The following is a 22,828-nucleotide window of genomic DNA, read 5'->3' on the forward strand; positions in this document are numbered from 1 at the left end:
AAACCCACCATTTTAAACTTTCAGCCTTCTGAAGACACCATTCTTTAAAAACTACATAGGTCTAAAAATGCCTTCTAAATTCTAAAAATGAAAAGATTCGATATAGATCGTCTTTACACAGAAAAAAAATGCATAATATAATTTAACAACCATACCTTCAACAACATTTTCAGGCTGAAATCATCCCAGAACGTTGCGAGCTAGATGGAAACCGACCTAACTTCACTCCTTCAATATTTAGATAGAAAAACTGATTCATGGAGATTAAGTGACTTGCCTACGGTCACAAAACAAGTCAGCATGAAGCCGGCATGAGAGCCCAGGCTTTTTAATAATCACAATTATTTGGGGGCACCTGGCTGGCTCAGTCGGTGGAGTGTACAACTCTTATCTTAGGGTTGTGAGTTCAAGCCCCATGTTGGGTGTAGAGATTACGTAAAAAAAGCTCTTAAAAAAATTATTTCATGGGGCGCCTGGGTGGCTCAGTCGTTAAGCGTCTGCCTTCGGCTCAGGGCGTGATCCCAGAGTCCTGGGATCAAGCCCCACATCAGGCTCCGTGCTCCGCTAAGAGCCTGCTTCTTCCTCTCCCACTCCCCCTACTTGTGTTCCCTCTCTAGCTGGCTCTCTCTCTCTCTGTCAAATAAATAAATAAATAAAATCTTTAAAAAAAAAGTTATTTCAATCACACACCATCTGTTTATGAAGACTGAGCAGCCCGCTTCAATACAGATCAGTTTTACTATAAATCAGGATTCCCTGTAACTAGATCATATCAATTTTACCTAAGAAGGTAAAATTTTTTTAAACTTTTGTTTAACCAACAAAAAGTTGAAATAGCAAGCGAGTATGATGCAATGTCAAATGAGAAAAACTGATATTTTTACTTAAAAGTCTGGAAGATGAGTGCTTCTTCCCCACTGGTAGTGAACCGCTCTCTGTAGAATTCTCCGTGGGCTGTGAGGTCACTCAGGGACAGGCTCCCGATGCTTCCCTGTAAGGCCAGGTCTCCATCTAGGGATGTTAAAGTTAGAACACATTCTTACGTATCTTTTTTTGTCCTATACCTTTAAATATGTCTGGCACAAAAGCCGATATACACATGCCTCAGACTTTTCACTATTTAATCAAATTAAATGTCAAAGGCAAATTTTCATATTCCAATACACCCACCGAAAACATTTTCCACATTGTTTCAAACAGTCTCAATGCAAAAGTCCAAGGGGGGGTGGTGAAACAATACAGCAATATCGTACTTTAACCTTTAGAAGGGGAAAGAAATTAAATTAAATGCATACACAAATTAAAGGATAAAATATTTCTAAAAACAGACAAAATGGGATCCTTTCGGAGATTAAGACCACTAATTAGGATTAGTGAAATAACAAAAGGTCTCCTAATTGTACTATGGATAAAAGAATAAAGGAGAAGTGTCAGAGATACGTCAGGTATTCAGGCAACATTAAGTGGGTGTTAGTGTGATTCAATAAAAAAGTGCAATTAATGAGACAGACGCTGGAGAGAAATTTAAAACTGCTGCAGTATTACAAGAGTGAAACCCCTGGAAGGTGGAAAAGAACAAAGAGGGATGTTAAAACATGTGCACGTGGGATGTGAGCCTCTGATGAATCATTCGTTACATGGTGTGGATATTAAAAAGCGATACTGAAAACTGTTGCTTCCATAAAACAAGCTTTATCGTTGACTAGTACACAAAGCAATGACTTAGGTGTTTATATTCGCCGTGCTAGTTCAGCTCTCAATGAATTGAAGACATACTTGTAGCTGACCCTTAATGTCATCTAACAAAAACACCCAAACTTCTCCCGATTTTAAAGACCTATCTCTTTGAGCTTTTATAATTAATCTAATTTATATCAGGCATGAAATCTCAATTTCAGATCATTTCTTCCCCCAAAGACAGTCTTGTTCATACTACAGAATCAACATTTGAGCTCTGACCTTCCATTATTTCATTATCTGTTCCTTAAGGAAGGAACAGCGCTTTGTTCACACTTTATAAACCTCTCCTATTTAGAACTTGATGTAGCTGATCACTTGTGTTCAACTAACAACTTCAACCTACAGGCTCCCAATAGAAAGAATGTCAGCTTTGTGACATCCTCCCGCCTAAAATCACGCCCCCTACTGGTGGCTCCCCCATCATGGCAATAGAGTGAACATACACCCCGGTTTCCCAGGTAGTATAATTATTAATAAAGTCCCCTTTCACTCTCAAAATGTCCCAATTTGGACAAAAAATTATATAGTCACCCTAGACAGAGTCTGTTAAAAACACAGGGCCCCGGGGGTGCCTGGGTGGCACAGCGGTTAAGCATCTGCCTTCGGCTCAGGGCACGATCCCAGCGTTATGGGATCGAGCCCCACATCAGGCTCCTATGCTATGGGCCTGCTTCTTCCTCTCCCACTCCCCCTGCTTGTGTTCCCTCTCTCGCTGGCTGTCTCTATCTCTGTCAAATAAATAAAAAATCTTTAAAAAACAAAAAACAAAAAAACACAGGGCCCCATCCCAACCTAATGAATCATATTTTGGGATGGGGCGGGGGGGGTGGCGGGGGGACAGACACATACATTTTTAACAAGCTGGCCACATGATTCTGACCCATAAGCCAGTATTTGGGAACCACCACCACCAAAAATGGGCAGACCAAGAACCACAACCTAAGCCACTGATCACCTTACTTTGCACGTGAAGACAATTAGATTTGTGAGCAGGACGTTCAAATTCTTACCAGATCTTACAAGTTTGGTTTCTCCCCACTTACCAATCATTTCCAGGTGTGCCACTAATTTGGACACGCTCGCTTTAGCAAGCTCACTGGTGGTCTTATTCAGCACGAGAGAGAGCGAATGAACCTAAGAACGTGGGAGATAAAGCAAGGCAGATCTTACTGGGGGAGAAAAGGCATGTGTCAGGCAAACAGCAGAACCTGATCGAGGAAGATACAGAAAGGCTCAGGAAACATGAAGGTAACGCTTTTGTGGATGCCAATTTCATTTTAGCTTTCTTTATCAGTCACACGTAATCTGAGGAGAGAGCTGAGGAGAAAGGGGCTTGACCGGACAACCTAAAACCCAGGGCCTGTGGTGGCGTCTCTGTGCTCACCTCGTCTATACTTGGTGAGTGAAACGTGTTACATTATAAAACAATTTTTCTCATTTTTGCATTTGTTTTCGTATTGTACTATTCGGTAACCACTCATGGAGACTCACTAAGTCCTACCCTAAGAAATCTGTCTAAGCAAAATGATAAATATGATTTAGAATCCTGTTTAATGACTCAACAAATATTTAATAAAAGCCTCTGCGACCAACTGGGACTTCGCCTAGGAGCCACAGTCAAAGATTTTCTTTTCAAGGGACAAGCAGAAATAGAAGAATGCCAAAATCCTGTATCTTAGGAACCACATTCCTTGAAACAAATAAATCCTGTATCATAACACTGTCATTTCAAATATTCAAAGGACTTCTATATCTAGGATGTGTTGAGACAAGTACCTCAGGGTCACCACTAGAGATAAGATTTCGGTTGAGGGGAAGGAAGGAGAGAGGAAAAGATGGAACTCAATTCACATTCACTGCGTCCAAGTGCCAGACTCACCCTGCATCTTCAGGGCCTGCCACTAAGCAGGTGCTCAGTAAAAGTTTGATGAATGAATGATAAAGAGGAAAAAAGATGGGGGAAGAAGGAAAAAAAATAACAGGAAGAAAGGAAGAAGGAGGAACATTTGTAGAGAAAGGCAGAGAAAAAAAGGAGGGGATTATTCTAGGTGCAGTGGACTTGGAGGCTGCAGAAAGCTTACTAACACAGACAGGGTCTCCAGGAAATGAGATGATCGTGAAGGAGGGAAACAGAAAGCCTCTAGTCACTTAATCACCCAAACAACAAACAAATATAGTGGGGCTAAAAATGCTTTGATTAGAGGGATCCAGCTGTCACCACCCGACCCCACTCTGAGCATGAATCCTAGTGTCACTAAAAGTGGGACAACCAGATGCTACATATCCTCCCGCATGATGCAACAGGAAGCACCCAGCGTGACCTACTAAGTGTTCACAAAGAGTTGAACCTGAATCTGAGGAGCTAACTTCATTCCTAAAATGAGAAGATCAAAGAAGTCAAGTGTCACCAAATGGAAACCAAAAGACAAATCCAGACTGTGGGACACTCTACAGGACACTACCCCGGTTTCTACAAGCCAATGCCATGGGGGGGGGGGGGGGTAAAGACTGATCTTCTTTAATTAACAGAGATTTAGGAGATAGGACAACAAATGTAACATGTGAACCTTATCTGAACTCCCATTCAAAAGCATCACATGTCATTTTTTTTTAATTCTCCCCCTTTTGTAGACGAAGCAACGTATTCCAATGAACTGCAGAGCTCACAGGGAAGACATGAAGTTTCTTAACCATTCATTTCTCTGTAATTCACTAGTAAAAGGGCTACTCCGAGATAATCAGAAAGATCTGATCATGGACTAGTGAGTGTTACAGAATACCAAGAAATTCTCATTAATTTAGTTAGCTGTGGTTACGTAAGAACATGTCCACGTTTTTTAGAAATGAATACCAAAGCATGAAGAGGTAAAATGATAGATCTGGAATTTGCTTTAAAATACTTCAGTAAAAAGAAAAAAACGAATAACGTAAATGTGATGAATCTCAAAGGAATAAAGTCAAGGGAAGTTCATTCAACTATTCGTGTGATGTCTGAAAATGTTCACAATAAAAATGTTTTCAAAAATTCTAAAACAACCCATTGCCAAGGGCCACTATCCAGCACTGTTCTCTTGTGAAGCCAGCTCCCTCTATCTGTGCAAAGCCCCCTGGAGCACTTCCACACCCAACACTGAAGGGTTCCTGAGGCCGTGCATTACGGGCACCAGAAGACGAAAGTCACGGCTGCAAACACGTCAAGTGCAAAACAAGGACGGAAGCCTCTCCAGCTGCCATTCCTCGGGCTAAGCAAGGTGCCGGAGGCCTCAGTGCTGCGATGGCACTGGTCCACAGACACCGAGCAGGAGAGGTGATACTGGTTCAGGCCCAACTCTGTCCCGAAAGCTCTTCCATTTCTAGAGGAATGCAGCCTCCCACCAGCTAAGGTAAGAAGAAGACAGCGACTGGATTAAACATGATTCTCCTCCCTGACCGCTCCCCAGCAGCCAGTGCCAGTCCGCATTTGCTACGACAAGTAGATGAAGACCTTCACCCTCCAGGCACAGATGGCATCAGCCACTGCAGGGGCCCCGGGCTCTGGATGGTGCTAGCTCCGAAGACGTGACCCCAAATGGTCGATCGATTTTACCTGCTTACACATCTTCCCGTGCTAGCACACAGAGCAGCATAACCTTAAACTCAAACACCATCTTTTGTATGTGTTTTTAAACATCTACAATAGGAGTACCAAGGACAAGTTATAAGTGTAGTAGTAATCCACATAATAGCAAAACTACACAAGTTATTGTTCGCTGAATGCTCACTTCATGCCACGCACTGTGCAAAGGGCCCCGCTGATGTAGTTATCTCCCCGAATCCTTGCAACATCCCAATGATGGAGGCACCACTCAACACCCCCAGTTCATTGATGAGAAAATCGGGGGAGAAAGAAGTTAAAAACTGTGCCCAAGGCCACACAGCCAGAGGTGACAGCAAAAGAGCCAGGATTCAAACCCTGGCGGTCTGACATAAGACTTCATTCTCAGTGGTTGTCCTGTTGCCTCAGTGAAAGCCAACAACGTTGTGAGCAAGCAGGGACGGAGGACCAAGGCCACATTCCAGGGTGGCTACTATGCACCAGACACTCGGCTAGGTGCTTTACACACATTATCTCACTTAGTTATCTTAACTAGTCGGATGACGAAAGACCAGCAACCTGAGGCTCCAACAAAATGAGGCATCCCACCAAACTGCACAACCCAAAGGAAAGACAGAACGCTACTTACACCATTTATTTTCCCTGCCTCCAGAGGGGATTTACGCTAAACCTTTTCTAAAATATTAACAGACATCCGGAAGACCAAATATAGCTCCCCTGTCGATAAGATCTATTTCCTAGGGTAAATGAACAATGAGTGCATTTAAACAAACAAAGCAAAATTCATTCTTAGAACTTCAAGGAGCCAAAAGGGAGTGATACCTTGAGATCCAGCTTGGTGTTAACTGGATCCTGAAGTTCAGACTCCAGGAGAGCACTCGATTCTGACTTCACATTTTGGAGAATGTCCTCAGGCAGTACCTTCATTGCGTGGTTGTCTGCAGTGGAGCCGATTCCAAAAAAATCTAGTATCACGACCCAGGTTTGCAGTGTGATCAGCACATCCAAGCAGTTAAAATCAACATCAATGTTCCGGTTAACTCGATTATAACTGGAAGAGAATTCTGGATGTTTCTTATCCACCAAGAATACATTGATATGTACCAAGGAATCATCAAATTTACTCTTTCCAGTAAGTATTTTGGGCTCATCCACGGTTGGAGAAGGGGGTGGGGTCAAGGGACAGTCCTTGTCTTGGACTTCCTTTTGCTTCTTCCGGGATGCCGAGGTGGGTCTCTGATAGAGCTGGAAGACGTTAGGAGCTTCTTCCATGTGGGAAGGGAGAGACCGAGGCATGTCAGGATACTCCACATTGGATACTGAAGGACAAGACTGAGAAAGATACTCTTTTTGTGCTAAACTAGATGGCTTAGGCGCTCCCCGAGACACCATTAGGTTCTTATATTTGGAATCTGGATTCTTCTCTAGTAAGTCTTCCATCAGCAGAGAGCGCAGGGCAATCTGAATAGATAAAGTCTGAGGATGGTCCTTACTGAATTCCACCTCAAAATCCTGAAACTTTAAGCTCACAAGACCCTGGGCCCCCAAAGTCAGATCTCCACTCAGCTGGACTTGAAGCTCTGATATACAAAAGTTGGCTTGAATCTGGGTAAAAGATTTGACTTCCTTCAGAGACAAGGACTTTTGAGAAGAGTTAGAAAGGCTGGAGTGGCTGAACAATCCATTCTCCTTCCTTTCAATGGAAGGTTCTCCACAGGTACTGAGGGAAGGCAGAGGAGAATTAGGGCAGGGTGAGGAGGTAGCACTGACTGGAAACTTATTCAGATCTTCACTATACACGAGATTGTCCAGCGTTTGTAAAACCTGCTCATATACATGCTTTGCTAACACCACCTGTAGTTAAAAAGAAGAATTCAGTTATTCCACTACTATTATTAATTGCACTCAGATGCACTGCCCACAAATTTCCAGAGTTGATGTTTATGGGTTTTCCCAAGATGTTATACATCGGTTGACAGCAGGGACTACCCCTTCTGTTTCTTTTCTGTCCTTAATCTCCCACTGACCCATGTCTACTGATGAGGCCCTCCCCCTACCTCCCTCGCAAAATAATCTTTACACAATCAATGTTCAGTAAGTACTGTTGACTGTAGGCCTGAATCAGTAAAATCACCCTTTCTAACCCCACAAAAACAACTGCAAAAATTGATGGGAATACTGCCAAAAGTCCAGTGTGGTGATACCATAGGACTGAGAAACAAGACTCATGGTTCTACAACTCGCCGATCATCACCAGTTGGCGTAATAGCCTTGGTGCAGTTCAGCTAAACAAACAGAAAGTGTTTTGTAATGATAATGACAAGCCATGATCCCTTCTGTTTCCTCTCCCCTTGCTTTGTTTTAATTATAACTTATTAAAAATATTTTCACAGACGTTTTTTATATACTTGTAGGCAATTTTTTAACAGAGTAATTCCAAACAGATATAGAAATGACAGAACTGGAAAGTGGTTGTTTTACAGCCCCTAACGAACTAATGTATCCCATCAGAGCTCTTCTGTGGAATAAGCCCTTACGTGAAGGACTGCCAGGGAATTTTACAATGGACAGATCAGGTTCTCATCATCAATTTCAGCATCACTGACACAGAGACAACCAAGCATTATGTGCCTCCCGATATAATGCAATATGACGTACACAGCACCACTGCTCAAGTGTTCTGGCCAAGAAAAAGAGAACCTGCATCCAGTGAAACCTGTAGAGTTAATGTACAGTTCACAGGAAATGTGGGAGAACGAGCTGAGTGACGCCATACACAAACAGCCAAATCCAGAACGTGGGACAATCTACAGGGCAACTGACCTACTTCTTACAACACAGTAATAGGGTGGGGAAAAACGACAGGGAAACTAAACCACGACGCACATGATGCATGACGCAAATGCAATGTACAGGGTCTCATTAAGATCCTGATTCAAACCAACCAGAAGTGAAAAGACATATTTTTCTAAAAAATCAAACTTGTCTCCGAAATCTAAAAATGGATTCAAATTTATTACGGTACCAAGGAATCCTCATTTGGACATGATAATACCATTGTAGTTATGTAAGGAAATGCACGCAGACTGTAGAGATACATTCAAAATATACAGCAGTAAAAATGGTATGACTCTGGGATTTGCTTAAAATAGTTCACCAAAAGGGCTACCTAAGTGGCTCAGCTGGTTGAGCATCTGACTGTTGATTTCGGTTCAGGTCATGATCTCAGGGTTGTGAGATCAAGCCCCGCGTCAGGCTCTGCACTGGGCACGGAGCCTGCTTGAGAGTCTCTCTCCTTCTCCCTCTTCTTCTTCCCCTTCTCGCCCCCCCAAAAAGAAAGAAGAGAGAGAGAGAGAAATGAGACAAAAGTGGCAAAATACTGATAACTGCTAAATCTGAGCGACGGGTAGATGAAGTTCATTAAATTTTTCCACGGTTTTGTATGTTTTAAATTTTTAATAAAATATTTTAAAATTATTAAATTAATTGTTAAATAATAATTTAAAGAATTATTTACCATAATTTTTAGAAGATTTTCATCAAAACCACAGTAAGTGAACGGTAACCATAAGAACAGGAAGTCAACATATTCCAACAGAACGCATGTTATGTGCCATTATTAAGGTGAAAAGTCACCCTAGCAGCCACTACTGGTAATGCAAAAGTTTGGCCAAGACGGGAGAGGTTTGGGGAAAGTTCCCTCCCCCAGGGACCCATATCCAGGAACCACTGATGTCAAAAGGTACACATGTTCTGTGAGCAGCACTACTGAAGAACTCCAGGGCGGCTGCCAGACACAGCCTAGGGACCGATTACTGCCCAAGGCGAGGGTCCACAGCCCTAAGACCCTGCTGTCCCTGCTGTTTTACAATGATATAATGATATGCTCTTTGCGCTCGTCCCTGTGAAAGCAGGAAGAATTACACCTTTGAAGGAAAAAGGATGACAGCTGTATACACATATACTCCCCACACACAGAGGCATACTCACTACACACAAGCACACGCACGCACGCGTGCACACACACACACGAAATCCCTATACTGGCCCATTTCATTTCAAAGAGGGCAAGACTAGTTCTCCGTTGAGAGGGTCTGTCAACAGCTCAAATGATCAGGTTGTTTTACAGGCTGAGCCAAGTACGTCAGAAGAGTGACAAGAACTATATCCTCCTGGGAAAGACAGGCTCTGACTTTTTAAGCAATAATTCTGCCTGTTTTTAAATGGCAACGGAACTCAAGATCTGCCTCCCCCCTCTGTAGAACTCACTGTCCCTCCACATGAAGAGGGCCAACAGACTGCCCAGCAATGAAAGGACATGATGAAAAGGCTCCACATTCACGGAACAAGTTATCAACAGTAATAGGCAGTCACAATGTCTCTTTGAATTTACACATTTTCCTTCTAATATTTTATATACACAAATATATAACAAGATATGAACATATTAATATGATATAAATATAAAGTAAATACAGGACTTCAACGGCCCAGACATGAAAATCAACAGGTGTTTACCTGAACTGGGTTGACAAATTTCCCTTCGATCTTCATGATGCTAGAAGTTCCCAGGTCATCTGGACTAAGGGAGAAAGTCAGTTCAGATTCTCTCTCTATAGGGATCTTCTCCAGTTTAAACTGAATGGTGGTGTTGTTCAAGATGTGAAAAGCTGGCATGACAGAGAGAAAATGACAGGTTGGAAATACTAATATTTACTGCATTGTTGCTGAAGTGCAGGGTATAGAAAATAGAGCCCGTGAGTTACCCTTAGACCCAAAGGGCAGAACAGCCTGGCACCTGGGGTCTCTGATTAAGGGCAAACTCATAGCAAGACCAATACCAAAACTCAGAGCAAACAGAGGTACAACATAAATTTATACACAAAAAGAAACAATATTTTCATGACATACTCCATTTGGTGGCTTCAAAAAAAATGTGGTGAACATTAATCCAGGCCAGGTCTCTAAGCTTCTCTTAGCCTCCCAAGTCAGCACTTGCCAGACCCATCCCTGCTCATCCCTACCCAGCTTTCAATTACAGGTTGATCCCTCTTACTGGGCCTACATCAAAATCAAGAACAATCATCAGGTTCTAAGTGAACACCTTTCATCCCAAGCAGAGAAAGCAATCTTTAGGCAAGGATGTAAGTGAACTGGTGAGTTAACATCTGAGAACCACAGATGGAGAAACTCTCTATGGCATGCATTTCTTTACCAATAAGGAAAGCCAGGCTTCAGGGCCCACCTGATGTCTGTGGATACCAAGACTACTAGATTGAACTGTTCGGTTTTAGCAGATCAGATCGAGAACACAAATAGAGACATTTTATTCCTAGGACCGTGGACCAACCCATCACAGAAGATGGTAGAATAGTGAAAGGAAAATATAACATCCACGGACTAAATTCCATATTCCACTTTTGTAACTTGGACTACAATATTTAACTAGAAAAGATCTATGGCTTAGAACTGAAAAAATCAGATGTATTTGACCAAATTAAAGAATACTCTAATAGACTCCACCCTTTGAAGCATCCCTGTAAATGGGCATTCATCCAATGTTAAAGTGGCCGGGACCACTTAAAAAAAAAAAAATTGTTTAGCCAAATATAGTATCCAATGGGAAATACTGAAAACATACCAACCTGATATGAAGCATTCTATTAAAATTCTATTTTGATTTCTTAAATATTCACTGGGGATAATTCTAAAAGAAAAGGTTTTTGTTGTTGTTTTAAGCAAAGTACCACATATGCTGGGTTTGGAATCTTTTGACAAAATGAGACAAAAGATTTACACTCCTCACCTTGACCTCTATGCAAAGATTCAAAGAAATCATGTCGGGTGAAATGAGCTTCCTCCTGACTGTTGGCACTGGCAGACCCAGGAGAACAAAACGCCCGGCTTACTTCGGACCCAGGACCCTCTCTGCCTGCCAACTGGGTGCAATTCAAAGAATATAATTTAATGTCTTTAATTTCTACCCGCAGACGGTCACTTCTGGATTCATCATCTCCTGACACAAAATTCTGGATGAATATTTGTCCCAAGTGTCCCACCAACAACTCAGGACTCCCGGGCTTCCGAGGGATAGACACAACAGGGGATTCAATGTTTATGTTCAAGATTAGCTTTACGGTGTCAGAATGAGACCCAGCGAGGCCAAACCCATACATTTCATTTTCTTCTAAGATAAAGGATTCCCGTGTCTTCCTTGGCGTTTCAAAGAGCGACACCATCTCACTGTACTCAGCCGTCTTGGTAGCTAGTACCGTAGTGACTTTGGTGGCTGCGCTTTTCAGCATACTTCGAAAATTTTCTTCCAGCTCATCCATGGACAACGTCAGCTCCTTCAAAAATTTAGCAGAGTGGTTGTAATGCAAGGAAGCCATCTTGAGGTTGAGAAAACACTCCTGTTTAGATTTCTCAACAAACGTAAAACTCAAAGCTTCGCTGAGGGCCGCATCTTCCATTCTAACAAATACAGATTCAAAGTAGCCAATGTCGCTGACGATATTTTCATAGCCTATGGAGTTCCCAATGCTGACAACATACTGGTTCTTCACGTTGTCTTGTGTCAAGTCCATAAGCTGCAAACAGCCGAGAGAACCGTTCATGTCAAACGCGCCGCCCATTGAGACGTTAACTTTGGTGCCGCCAATACTTGCAGTTGCGATCTTTCTGCCATATTTCTCGCCATTTGCCATCCCCACTGTCCGAAGGAGCAGTAAGTTAAGCCTGTGGATTTCCACGGCAACCTCGGTGTTCTGTTCATAGGTAGCTTGGTAAGTTCCTTCTTCCCTAAAGCTTCTTTCAAAATCAGTCATTAAAGGCTGAGGACTCAAATCATCTTTTTCCTTGGGAAAAGATTTTTGAAGAAAACCAATCAGCTCCACAATTGTCTCCGGATTTAGGATAATATCCAGATTATTCACCTGTAATGAAATCACCTGAAGAGTGCTGTCCAAATTCATCGACGGGCACTCTGAACTCACAAACTGATATTCCAATTTGATGAGGGACTCCTGTTCTTTGGTGAGAATTTTGTCCAGTGGAACACCCGTAGCCGATGGGTCATTCAGTGTGGCAGCGTTAGTGAGGTGGGCCACGTTGGATCCAGAGACAGGAGACTGGGCCCTGCTATCCCGGAGACTTCCTGTGGGGATATCAAAGCTCAAGTTTTTATGCGAAGCCATCAATAGGTCAAAATCAGCACCGTAAGTCTGCATCGTGTCCACCAGGAGCAATCCGTGAACGGTCAGGGAGACCTCAACATCGTAAGGCCTCTTCACAAAGTGAGCATTGGTCCCAAACACCTTGAGCACGGAAATGTAGCGGCCGCTGCTCTCCACACCAAGCTGCATGCAGTTCACCTTAAATTCGGCCAGGAGGAGCTGTGACTCCACCAGAACCTCCCGGGTACGCTGCTCCAACGTCACAAAGCTCTGGGTTAAATTCATCACTGAGTCTTGCAAACTTCCCCGCTGCCCGCCTTGGGGAAAGATCCTCTCTTTAAAGTGAGTGTCCGAAGTCTTCATCTCCGGGGTGGTCAGGAGAGCAAAACAATTCTTTAGAGCAGATATCTTATCTTCATTGATGTGGATTTTCAAGTCTGGTAGGTTGCCTGAGAGCACAGCTCCAGGGTACTTGGGATCTGAAGTATAAATCAACCGCCGTTCTAACTGTAGGTGAACATTGAATTTCTCAACCACGTGGGTTGGTCCCACGTCAATATCCTGGACGTGCTTCCAGTTGTCCTTCACTCGTCCAACCATGATCTGGAGGTCCATAAATGACAGCGAGTACCTCTCATACATCTTCGTGCTCATTAAATGTGCCTGAAGCTGCTCCGCACTGAACTCAACCCCAGAAAATGGAGGTGTTTTCTCTCCGTGACCGCTGCTTGTCTCAGGAGGGGGGGTGTTAGGAGGCGTGGCAAGAGGCGTCTTATATTCATCGTCACTAAACTGGTTCTCTTCGGATGCTAGCCCATCACCACTTTTCCTCTTGGAGTCATCTGCAGACAAAAAAGGAAAAGATTCAAAGTATACGTCTGATCCTTCCTTACTCTTTCCTTTAATGTAATAATCAAGGAAAAAGAGAGAATCAACCAACCCCAATTTAAAAAAACACACAGATGGGGGCGCCTGGGTGGCACAGCGGTTAAGCGTCTGCCTTCGGCTCAGGGAGTGATCCCGGCGTTATGGGATCGAGCCCCACATCAGGCTCTTCTGCTATGAGCCTGCTTCTTCCTCTCCCACTCCCCCTGCTGTGTTCCCTCTCTCGCTGGCTGTCTCTATCTCTGTCGAATAAATAAATAAAATCTTTTAAAAAAAATTAAAATAAAATAAAAATAAAAAAACACACAGATGAAAACTCTAAGCATGATATTCTGATTTTATCATTTACCCGATATAAACTTATCTATTAATTTGGAAATCGAAATACAAAAGAGAAAAGATGGAGGCCTGCTGACAGCGGAACACAGGTCAGGGAGCAGAAACCAATGACCCGCTTCCCCGCCCCTGCCACAAGCTGCTCTCACCAACCTTTCCTACAGCACTCTCCATAATCAGCTGTCTGTTCACCTTTCCCTGTATTTGTCTACGTGTTCGTTTTGTTCTCCCACAAGAACATTCCAAAGAAACCCAGGCCTCACCTGTCTTCCTCAACAATACCCTGAGTGCCCAGATCAGTGCTTGCAAGCAGTAACTGCTCAGTGTCCCATTCGAGCCTGAGTTCACAATTCAACCCTTCTCTTCTACAGACTTCCACAGTCCAGTCTTTTACTGCTCAGTGCTGAGTCAACTACAAAATCACACCACTGGGTTCTGTCACCCATGTCTCTGTTCCATGTTTATGGTTTACAAGTTCGAGTAGGTGCTTTCCGTGGTTGCGGGATCCTTTTCTTCAGATCTAATTCCCTTTTAACATTCCCCATAGCACCAAACTTTCCCACTCCGGTTCGAATGCTCTACCTCTTCATTTTGGGTGGCTCTTCTCAGTAAAGACGAGGTTGAGATAATTTGATCAGCTTCCTCAACCTTTCATCCCATGAATCCTCTTTCTTCCTGCCCATCTCAAGATAAACAATAAATATTTTTCAGATCTAGTGACAGTAGTGAAATAACCTTCCAGGAGTCTCTTTTTATGTATCTGTCCCTAATATCCCTAAATAAATTAAACCTCTATTTCTGAAATGAAGTTCTGAGAAATAGTGTTTCTTAAAATCCAAAATGTTGCATAAGAAATACAAATAAAAACCACAATGAGATACTATTTCACACTCATAAAAAAAAATGGCTATAATCCAAAAGACAGATAACAAGCCTTGGCAAGGATGTAGAGAAATTGAAACCCTCATGCATTGCTGGTAAGAGAGTAAAATGGTGCCACCCTTTTGGAAAACAATCTGGCAGTTCCTCAAAATGTTAAACACCAAGTCACCATATGACCCAGCAATTCCACACTGAAGTATACCCAAGAGACTGAAAATGTATCTACACAAAAGCCTGTACACGAATGTTCATGGCACCACTGTTTGTAGTAACCAAAAGGCAGAAACAACTCAAATGTCCACCAACTGATGAATGCATAAGCAAACTGTGGTGTACTCACACAAAGCAGTACTATCCAACCATAAGTAGGAATGAAGCACAGCAAGCTACAACATAGATAAACCTCGAAACATTACACGAAGCGAAAAAAGTCAGACATAAAAAATCACATATTGCACGACTGTATTCATATGAAACGTTCAGAGTAGTCAAATCCACAGACATAGGAAGATTAATGGCTGGCAGGGCGTAGGAGAAGGGGTAATGGAGAGTGACAGCTGAAGGGTCTGGAATGTCTTCATAGGATGATGAAAATGTTCTGGGATTAGATAACATGCACAATTCTGTCAATATCCAAATAACTACTGAACTGCCCATCTTAAAACGTATCCCAATAATACAGCTATCATAAAAGAAGTGTAACAAGTGAACTCTGGGATTAAAATGTCATAAAAAGCCCTTTTTTGAGAGAGAGAGAGACTGAGAAAGAATCTCAAGCAGCTCCACACTCTGCATGGAGCCCGACTAGGGGCTCGATCTCACAGTCCTGAGATCATGAGCTGAGCTGAAATCAAGAGTCAGACGCTTAACCGACTGAGCCACCCAGGAGCCCCTAAAGAGCCTTTTTTAAGCTTCCCTGGGTTAAGCATAGACAGATCGGCCTCTGCAAGGTAGGTCTTCAGCACTTCGCATTCACACCGTACCTTGGGTATTTGTCAACAGCATTCTCCCTAGATCCACGACAACCAACACGGGATTCTTGAATTTGAAGTCGTCGGGGAAGATCACCTGAGGGGCAGAAATATCCAGTCGTACGGTCCACCTTTTACTCTCCTCCTGCAGAAGTAAAATAAACCATAAATAACATAACCACAGCTACAAAAACTAAACAGCTTTCCCAGCTGGGCTCAAGCCTTTCTGAAAGCCGCACCCAGGGGCTGGGGGTAACTCCAAGGTCCATGTATTAGAGCAAAAAGTTTGAAACAGAAGTAGAATCAAATGCTTAAGGATTTGAGACATTACCACAGGTAAATATTTAAAGTGGGAGGGAAAAAAATGAGCAAATTCCTGGACTGAGGTTGTCTGCTCTTTGTGATGATCCGTGGCTTAAGAGAGATCCGGCTTCTACGTGTAGAGGACTTACTATCTCACAGTATTGCAGAAATTATGGAATTCCAATAAACATGGAAACTCAAATATTTTTACTTCTTCACAGACACTGGCAACCATGAACTTTCACGTCAAAATATCTTAGTGGGAAACATAAGCTTTGACATTTGAAACGTAAAAAACACACCAGGCCATAAGTGTGTTCACTATTCTTCCCTGCAACTAAAATTAGCCTCAAATATATGGATGTAGTAAAAAGCTAATTTACGTAAATGGTTATCAAAAAGAAACCTCTCCAAGACAACAAGAGGATACTAATGGCTGCATTTATGATGAAACACACACATGAGAAACAAAAAACAGGACTAATTCTTCATCCTGTACCACAGTCGATACCGTTTCACTGGGAACACTGCTGCCGTCCCTGACGCTCACGGGGGCTCTGCTCTCTGAAGGGGGCCAGGCTCGCCCTCTCCACCTGCCGCACCTGAGCAGTGCACCTCCGTGCCACCGTGCTGGAAACAGTTCTGCCGGACTGCTAAGGTGTCTCTCGGCTCCCCTCCTCCTCGGCATCCTCGTGTCAGCTGATCACTTGGCATCACAAAGTGACTATCACACCCTGGAACCAACACTGGGGCACCATTCCAGGTGTTCTTCTTCTGATAATTCTAAGTGAGGGGGGTGCTCTTAAGTGAAACATTTGTAAATTATCGGGTCTAGAAAATGGAACGAGAACAAGTCTTAGGAGTGCCCCAGGATGGACACAGGGAGGAAACATGGTCTAGTCCCAGCCATTCATTTTTATTTCGGACACTCTGGCTGTAAAAGCCATGAGGCTTCAGTTGTTGCTAACTAAGAAGGATTTCATATTTTCAGTGAACTTCATGGCTGTAGTTGAAACAAGCGTGCTTAACGGGAGGAGGTGAAGGGCCTGATGGAGGGAACGGCCGCCCCTTCCCCACTTACGATGAAATCACCCACTAGCAAACGATCAAGCGTTTGTCGGATTTCAGCCTTGGTCTGCATCTTTAGTTTGTTATACTGTCTTCGGGCGGCTTCGGCCACTCTCAGCTCAAGCTCAGACTGATAACCAAAACCTGCAGAACGAGAGACGCACGAGAGAGTGAGAATTTTCAAGCGGCTGGGTGGAAAAGACCACTGCAACATCTGTTCTCACCACGAGTTTCCACCGAAGCTAAAGAACCCTCCGCACGACAACAGTTCCTGCTCGCGCCTGCACTAGCACTGCATACGGTAACCGGAGTGAGGCAACGGTGGCGGCCCAGCCATGCGGGGGGGAAAGGCGCCTAAGGTACTAGAATTTTCTCGAACCATTTTCTGAACGATCTCAGGCTACTCTAAATCTTGAAAGGATACCACTACGTTAAAAGAGGAAGTGGAATTCGGAAGGAAACGCCTTCTGTATTCTATCAGTGACAGAGCAATAAAGACACAGCATTTATGGCTGTCACTGACATGAAGACTCAAAAACTGGACCAAAAACTAAAACAGCTCCATCGTTATAAGGAGGGAGAGAGGGGATACGTGCAGGAAAGGACTATTGTTTTATCAACTTCCCAGTCAACGAAGGTGCTTTCTCTGCTCCTACTATCTCAAGTCTCTTCTGGGAAAGAAGGGAGGCACGAATAAAGCCATGGGGACGTAGAACAGCACGAGGATGAGCTCTGCAGTGTGTCACGCTGCACCAAACAAGCGAAACAGACCACTGACCCCGCCATCTAGAGGGAAGTTCTTGAACGTTTCTCCTAAATTCACGGGCCTAAAATATCCTGGGTAGCCAAGGAAACCACCATCCTAATAGAATGGAAGGAATTTTTAAAAGTATGCTAAATGGAAGCAAAGACAAAGAAAATATTTAAGGATACTGATCCCTTTTGGAAGAGTAACTTTCCAAGGACATCTACTTTGTTTCCCTAACTAAGGACAACCCTATCCTTGTGCTCTCCAGGCCTTTATGATTCTAGCCACTAGCAGGTCAGTTCAATGTATAATAACCCTTGTCCAAAGCACTAAAAATGACAAGAAAGATGTCTATAGAAAGTAACATTAGATCAAACAAACAAAAAAGTTAACCTGAGGTATGAACCTTTCCCTTGTAGAAAAAGTCTGCTACTTTTTTAATAGCCTGGGGATTATATATGATGTTCAAGGGCCTCGTGCTGACATTCAGCCGCCTCTCAAAATGGCTGTGCACTGGATTTCTCTCATACAGCATCTCAAAAACCGGGTCATCTGGGTCTGCAGCTAAAGGGAAGAACAAGAGAAAGAAAATGGAACACAGCAAAAACAAGCACCTTATTCTTGATAACCTGTAAGGAATTCTGGAAAAAAGACATTTCCTAAATTATTTTCCAATTAGTTCTCATTTATGAAAATCTTATAAAATAGAAGCCCTAATGAGGACTGCCTCTAATTTTCAACAGGAATCTTCAAGACTGGGTTGTTGTATTCACTCCCATCATGGAAACCCAGGCCTCGGCAGCCCTACGGGCTGACACCGGCCACACATGGGTTAACAGAGAACACGGTCTCCAAGACAAACACAGATTCACACAACAGACCGCTGGGACGAAACAGGACACACTCTCTCTTACAACTGACCAGGACTACTGATCTGTAAGCATCTTATTTCTAAAGATTAGTTTTAAGAACATACGACAAATTACCAGGGTTATGATCACTTCTGTCTGCAGATGTTGTCTGGAGACCAAAAGACTGTGAGACTCTGCCAACTTCTTTTTGCTATTAAAACATACACAAAATGCGTAAGTGTCAGGTGACAGGGGACAATTTGCCGTGCACACACTTCCTCAAGTTCTGTCCTTTGACATCACTCTCGCTTAGCACAACCAAATCAAAACTCATCTGACATCAGATTAGAGGACTTGCAGACGGATCTCTCTCATTTGTGCCTTTTTCCGAGCCAATATGGATGGCATGCTACTCTGCAGTCAGCGCGTTTAATGAATGATTCCTAAATGAGCAGGAAGTATGTACGGCTTTTTAGACTCTCACGCTGCACTCCCCGCCTCTCCGCAATCCACCCCCTAAAAAAATCACAGAGCAAGTGGCTAAATGCTCAACTATTCTGATTGTTTCTCTGCCAACTTAATAAGATCAAACATCTAATTAATAAGGTATATTGACTATAAAAGATTACATATATAGATAACTTAAAGTGGTTCTTGGAACTCTGGAAAAGATGAGACTTTCTATCAGTGACTTAGGGTCAGAATGCATGAAGATGAATTCCAGACAGAGGAGATGCGAACATTGACCCTGAAATGCAGAAAATAGTGATGCTTTTGGCATTTTCTTCCAAAACAGAGCCAACCGCTCCACGGCAGCTACGACAAAGGAGAGGAAGAAGGCCCTACTGTAAATCCCTCCAATATTCACTCTCTGACAAACTAAAAAAAAAACCTTACTGAATTCCAGTTTGTTTTTAATCAGCCCATCTGTCTCAAGATGACCAAATGTCAGAATGAACTGAGTTAATATTACCTACTGCTCACCTAAGACAGATCACAGTTCACCCCACCTGGGACAGAGCAGCCATCCCACCGCTGTACGTACTGAATTCCGGAACACCAGAAGGGGAAACATGGTGCCTTCTGTGGCCAGGTCTCGAAGAAACAGTCCACCCAACCGGACTGAGAGCAAGGAGGAATTTCTTCGAGGAAGAGATTCTGCTAGAAGCTTCACATCTACAAAACATCAATGTAAGAGTTGACACTACGCCATGATAAGCCGAAGTATTTTAAACGTATGAGATATAATATTCTATAGAGGATGATTAAATACCATGAAGTCTTCTTCCTTGAAAGTAGAACTAAAAATCCTATCTATGTATCACTGTGTCTGTATAAATCTCTCTCTATAAATACACACGGAATATTAGAAGTTTCCTAGCAGAATGAATTCTAAACAGAGCATGTTACAACTGAGTTCAAGCAATCTGCTGGTTCACACTAAGTTTATGATATCTCAGCTCTCAAGATTATAAAGTCAAACAAACTAGCTTTTTTTTTTTTCGGTTGTTTACCTTTAAATCACTGAGCTAAGTGGCTATTTCATGGACCGAAATAAAAGCGTGTGTGAGATGTACGAGAACCAGCATCTGCATGGTTATTTATACACCTTTAATTCAAAGTCACAAACACACGTCAACCATGGTCAATCCTCATTATTGGTGGGTTCCATGCTTGTGAATTCACCTACTCACTAAAACTTACTTACAACCCGAAATCCGTCCTCGTGGTGCTTCTGAGGACATGTGCAGAGCAGAAAGATATCACCTAATGTGCACGCTCGCAGCCGAGGGTGAATCACACAGCATCACTCCGCCCTCCTGGTTCAGCGCAGCTCATGCCACACACCTGTGTCCCTCTCGTGGTCTATTTAGTGCCAAGTTTGCATTTTTGTGCTTTTTATTGATGATTTCACGGTTTAAAACGGGCCCCACGCACAGCGCTGCCGTGCCAGGCCGTCCAGCAGATCCGCTTCACTCAGGCATGAGGCACAGCGCCCCTGGCCAAGTTCAGTATCAACGAATCCACGATACCCACGAAATAAGCTGTCTTTTGCACACGGACACACGTAACACAGGGGCTGTACCGATCCTCTGGTGAATGTTATGATCAGAGGCTCGCAGGCACCTAACCCTGTAACTCACCACCCCCCCAGCAGCAGGGACCTAGCATTCAACCATCCCGCGCTCACAGCAACTTGCTAGAACACAACTACCACGAACAAGGCGCCAGGGGAGAAGCAGCCGCCGGCGGCTCTGCGGGCAGCACCTGAGAACTCGAGCTGCATGAAGGCGCTCTCCTCCGTCTGCGGGCCGCCCGGCTCCTGGTGCAGCAGCGTCACGGTGCCCCGCTGCAGCTGCACGTTCAGTCGGGCAAACACCAGGTCCCGCTTCATGTACGCGCTCAGACAGGACGCATCGGCAGTGGGGTCGAAAAACTCCTCAGTGCCTGAGCATGAGGAAGGAAAGACATGAGGGGAACACACGGGAGAATTCAAAAAGCACCACCAGGCACACGAATCACAGTGATGACATTATTTAACAGTTTACCCCCTTTTTTAGGGAAGAACTCCAAAGTCATGGGCGACTGCTTCATTCCTAATATAAAACAACCCCACTGTTTTATAAGAGATCTTATCAGGGGCACCTGGGCGGCTCAGTCGGTTGAGCGTCTGCCTTTGGCTCGAACGGTGATCCTGGGGTCCTGGGGTCGAGTCCCACCTACATCTCTCTACCTCTGCCTCTCTCTCTCCCATGAATAAATAAATTTTTTAAATCTTAAAAAAAAAAAAAAAAAAAGAGGTCTTATCAGCTCATTCTCCAACGAGGGAGGATGTGAAGATTCAGGACAGAGTACAGAATAAGCCACGCTGCCCAACACGGTGAGACACTCTGTACCTGCACCGTCGGGCTCAGGGCCACCAACCACAGGTGCCTCTGAGCTCCATGGCTAATGTGCTCGTGTAACTGAGAGAAAAAAAAGAATGTTTTTCTTTCAATTTTAATTAATCTGAATTTAAATAGCCATCTGAAAATGGGTAAACAAATCTAAGGTGTTACAAGTCAGGAAAAAGATTATAATGTGCAGGCTAGTGACTGCAAAAAATGCACAAAGCCCTCTGGGGTTCTGATAATGTTCAGTTTCTCTACCAGTGTGCGGGTAATACAGGGATATTCATTCTGGAAGTCACCGATCTATATAAGCATGGTGTGTGCACTTTATGTATGCTTGCTTCAATTACATATTTTTTAAAAATATAGATAGATAGATAGATAGATAGATAGATAGATAGATAGATAGATAGCCATCTGTGACTATGGCTACCATGCTGGACAGCGTGGGTCTAAAGAGTGGCTTTGGACTGATCTTCAAGCCTCAGAGTTTAAACCTTCTAAACTCCCTTAATTCTCTTAAAATCGTTGCCTCTCAGCTCTGAAACTGTGCAATGAGATTGCAAATGAAGTATCTCTCAAAAACATCCCCCATCTGAATCTATGAACGCGAGACAAACTGTGTTGCAAATGTCTACTTCTTTTATTTGAAAAATACCGCGGGCTGTTGCACAAATAACAGATGAGTTTTCATGAACCAAGCACCTCCCTTCAGGACCGCCAAGGGCAGGAAAGTGAAGGCCCGCTGCCACCTTACCTAGGATCTCCTCGGGAGTCCACTGCTCGTGCTGCTCGGCGGACAGCCCCTCGACCGGCCTCCCCTCAGGGGTCTGCTGCCCGTACCAGCCACCCCAGCCAGGAAACCAGGACTGAAGGTACTGAAGCATCCCACTGCCTCCACTGGTCTCTGGGTCCCCAGGAGAGTCTCCTGGAGAATCCAACTGAGGTTCTCGTAGGCTCTGCATCAACCAGAAATGAGCAAATGTGAGTCCCCAGAGACAGAACCACGCTGTGATGTGCCACTGAGTCTTCTCTGCCCCCCCCCCCCCCCCGAGAAGCATAGCACGTCGGGACTGAAGCACCATGCGTGCTGGGTCTGAGCGCATCTCCCCACAGAGGACTTCTTACCTCCGCCAGTTCTTCTTGTTTGTGAAATCGCTCATGAACCAGTTCACGCAAAATCTTCAATTCCTCAAAGCTCTGTTCCTCCTCAATCCGACGCATCTCCTCCTGTTTGGGTTAAAACAAAAACAAACCAAACAGGTCTTAGAGCTCCAGAGAAACTGGACACCTTCACAAACCCCTCCAAGTACTGGGAGGGAACCAATCTGCCTCCCCACATTCCCACTGGCAGCCAAGAAACGATGACGATAACAACAGTCC

The 22,828-nt window shown here is 43.8% G+C and overlaps 1 protein-coding gene across 4 annotated transcripts in view; it reads right to left on the bottom strand.

Moving 5' to 3' along the window:
• The window catches only part of VPS13D (vacuolar protein sorting 13 homolog D), a 240,245-nt gene that overhangs the window by 196,984 nt on the left and 20,433 nt on the right, over positions 1–22,828 (bottom strand). For all 4 annotated transcript variants that reach the window (XM_045777921.2, XM_045777920.2, XM_045777919.2 and 1 more), the window contains exons 11-23: positions 22,574–22,675; positions 22,203–22,404; positions 20,823–21,002; positions 19,600–19,730; positions 18,690–18,765; positions 18,097–18,267; positions 16,969–17,099; positions 15,597–15,729; positions 11,142–13,352; positions 9,854–10,005; positions 6,158–7,189; positions 2,784–2,874; positions 885–1,011 (exon numbers count right to left, since the gene is read on the bottom strand). In XM_045777921.2, coding sequence (XP_045633877.2) covers positions 885–1,011; positions 2,784–2,874; positions 6,158–7,189; positions 9,854–10,005; positions 11,142–13,352; positions 15,597–15,729; positions 16,969–17,099; positions 18,097–18,267; positions 18,690–18,765; positions 19,600–19,730; positions 20,823–21,002; positions 22,203–22,404; positions 22,574–22,675 — 4,739 coding nt within the window. The remainder of the gene's footprint in view (positions 1–884; positions 1,012–2,783; positions 2,875–6,157; positions 7,190–9,853; positions 10,006–11,141; positions 13,353–15,596; positions 15,730–16,968; positions 17,100–18,096; positions 18,268–18,689; positions 18,766–19,599; positions 19,731–20,822; positions 21,003–22,202; positions 22,405–22,573; positions 22,676–22,828) is intronic.

This window comes from Ursus americanus, chromosome 33, assembly GCF_024610735.1.
Source record: "Ursus americanus isolate L20-20 chromosome 33, mUrsAme1.1.p, whole genome shotgun sequence".
In the NCBI taxonomy this organism is placed as follows: domain Eukaryota; kingdom Metazoa; phylum Chordata; class Mammalia; order Carnivora; family Ursidae; genus Ursus; species Ursus americanus.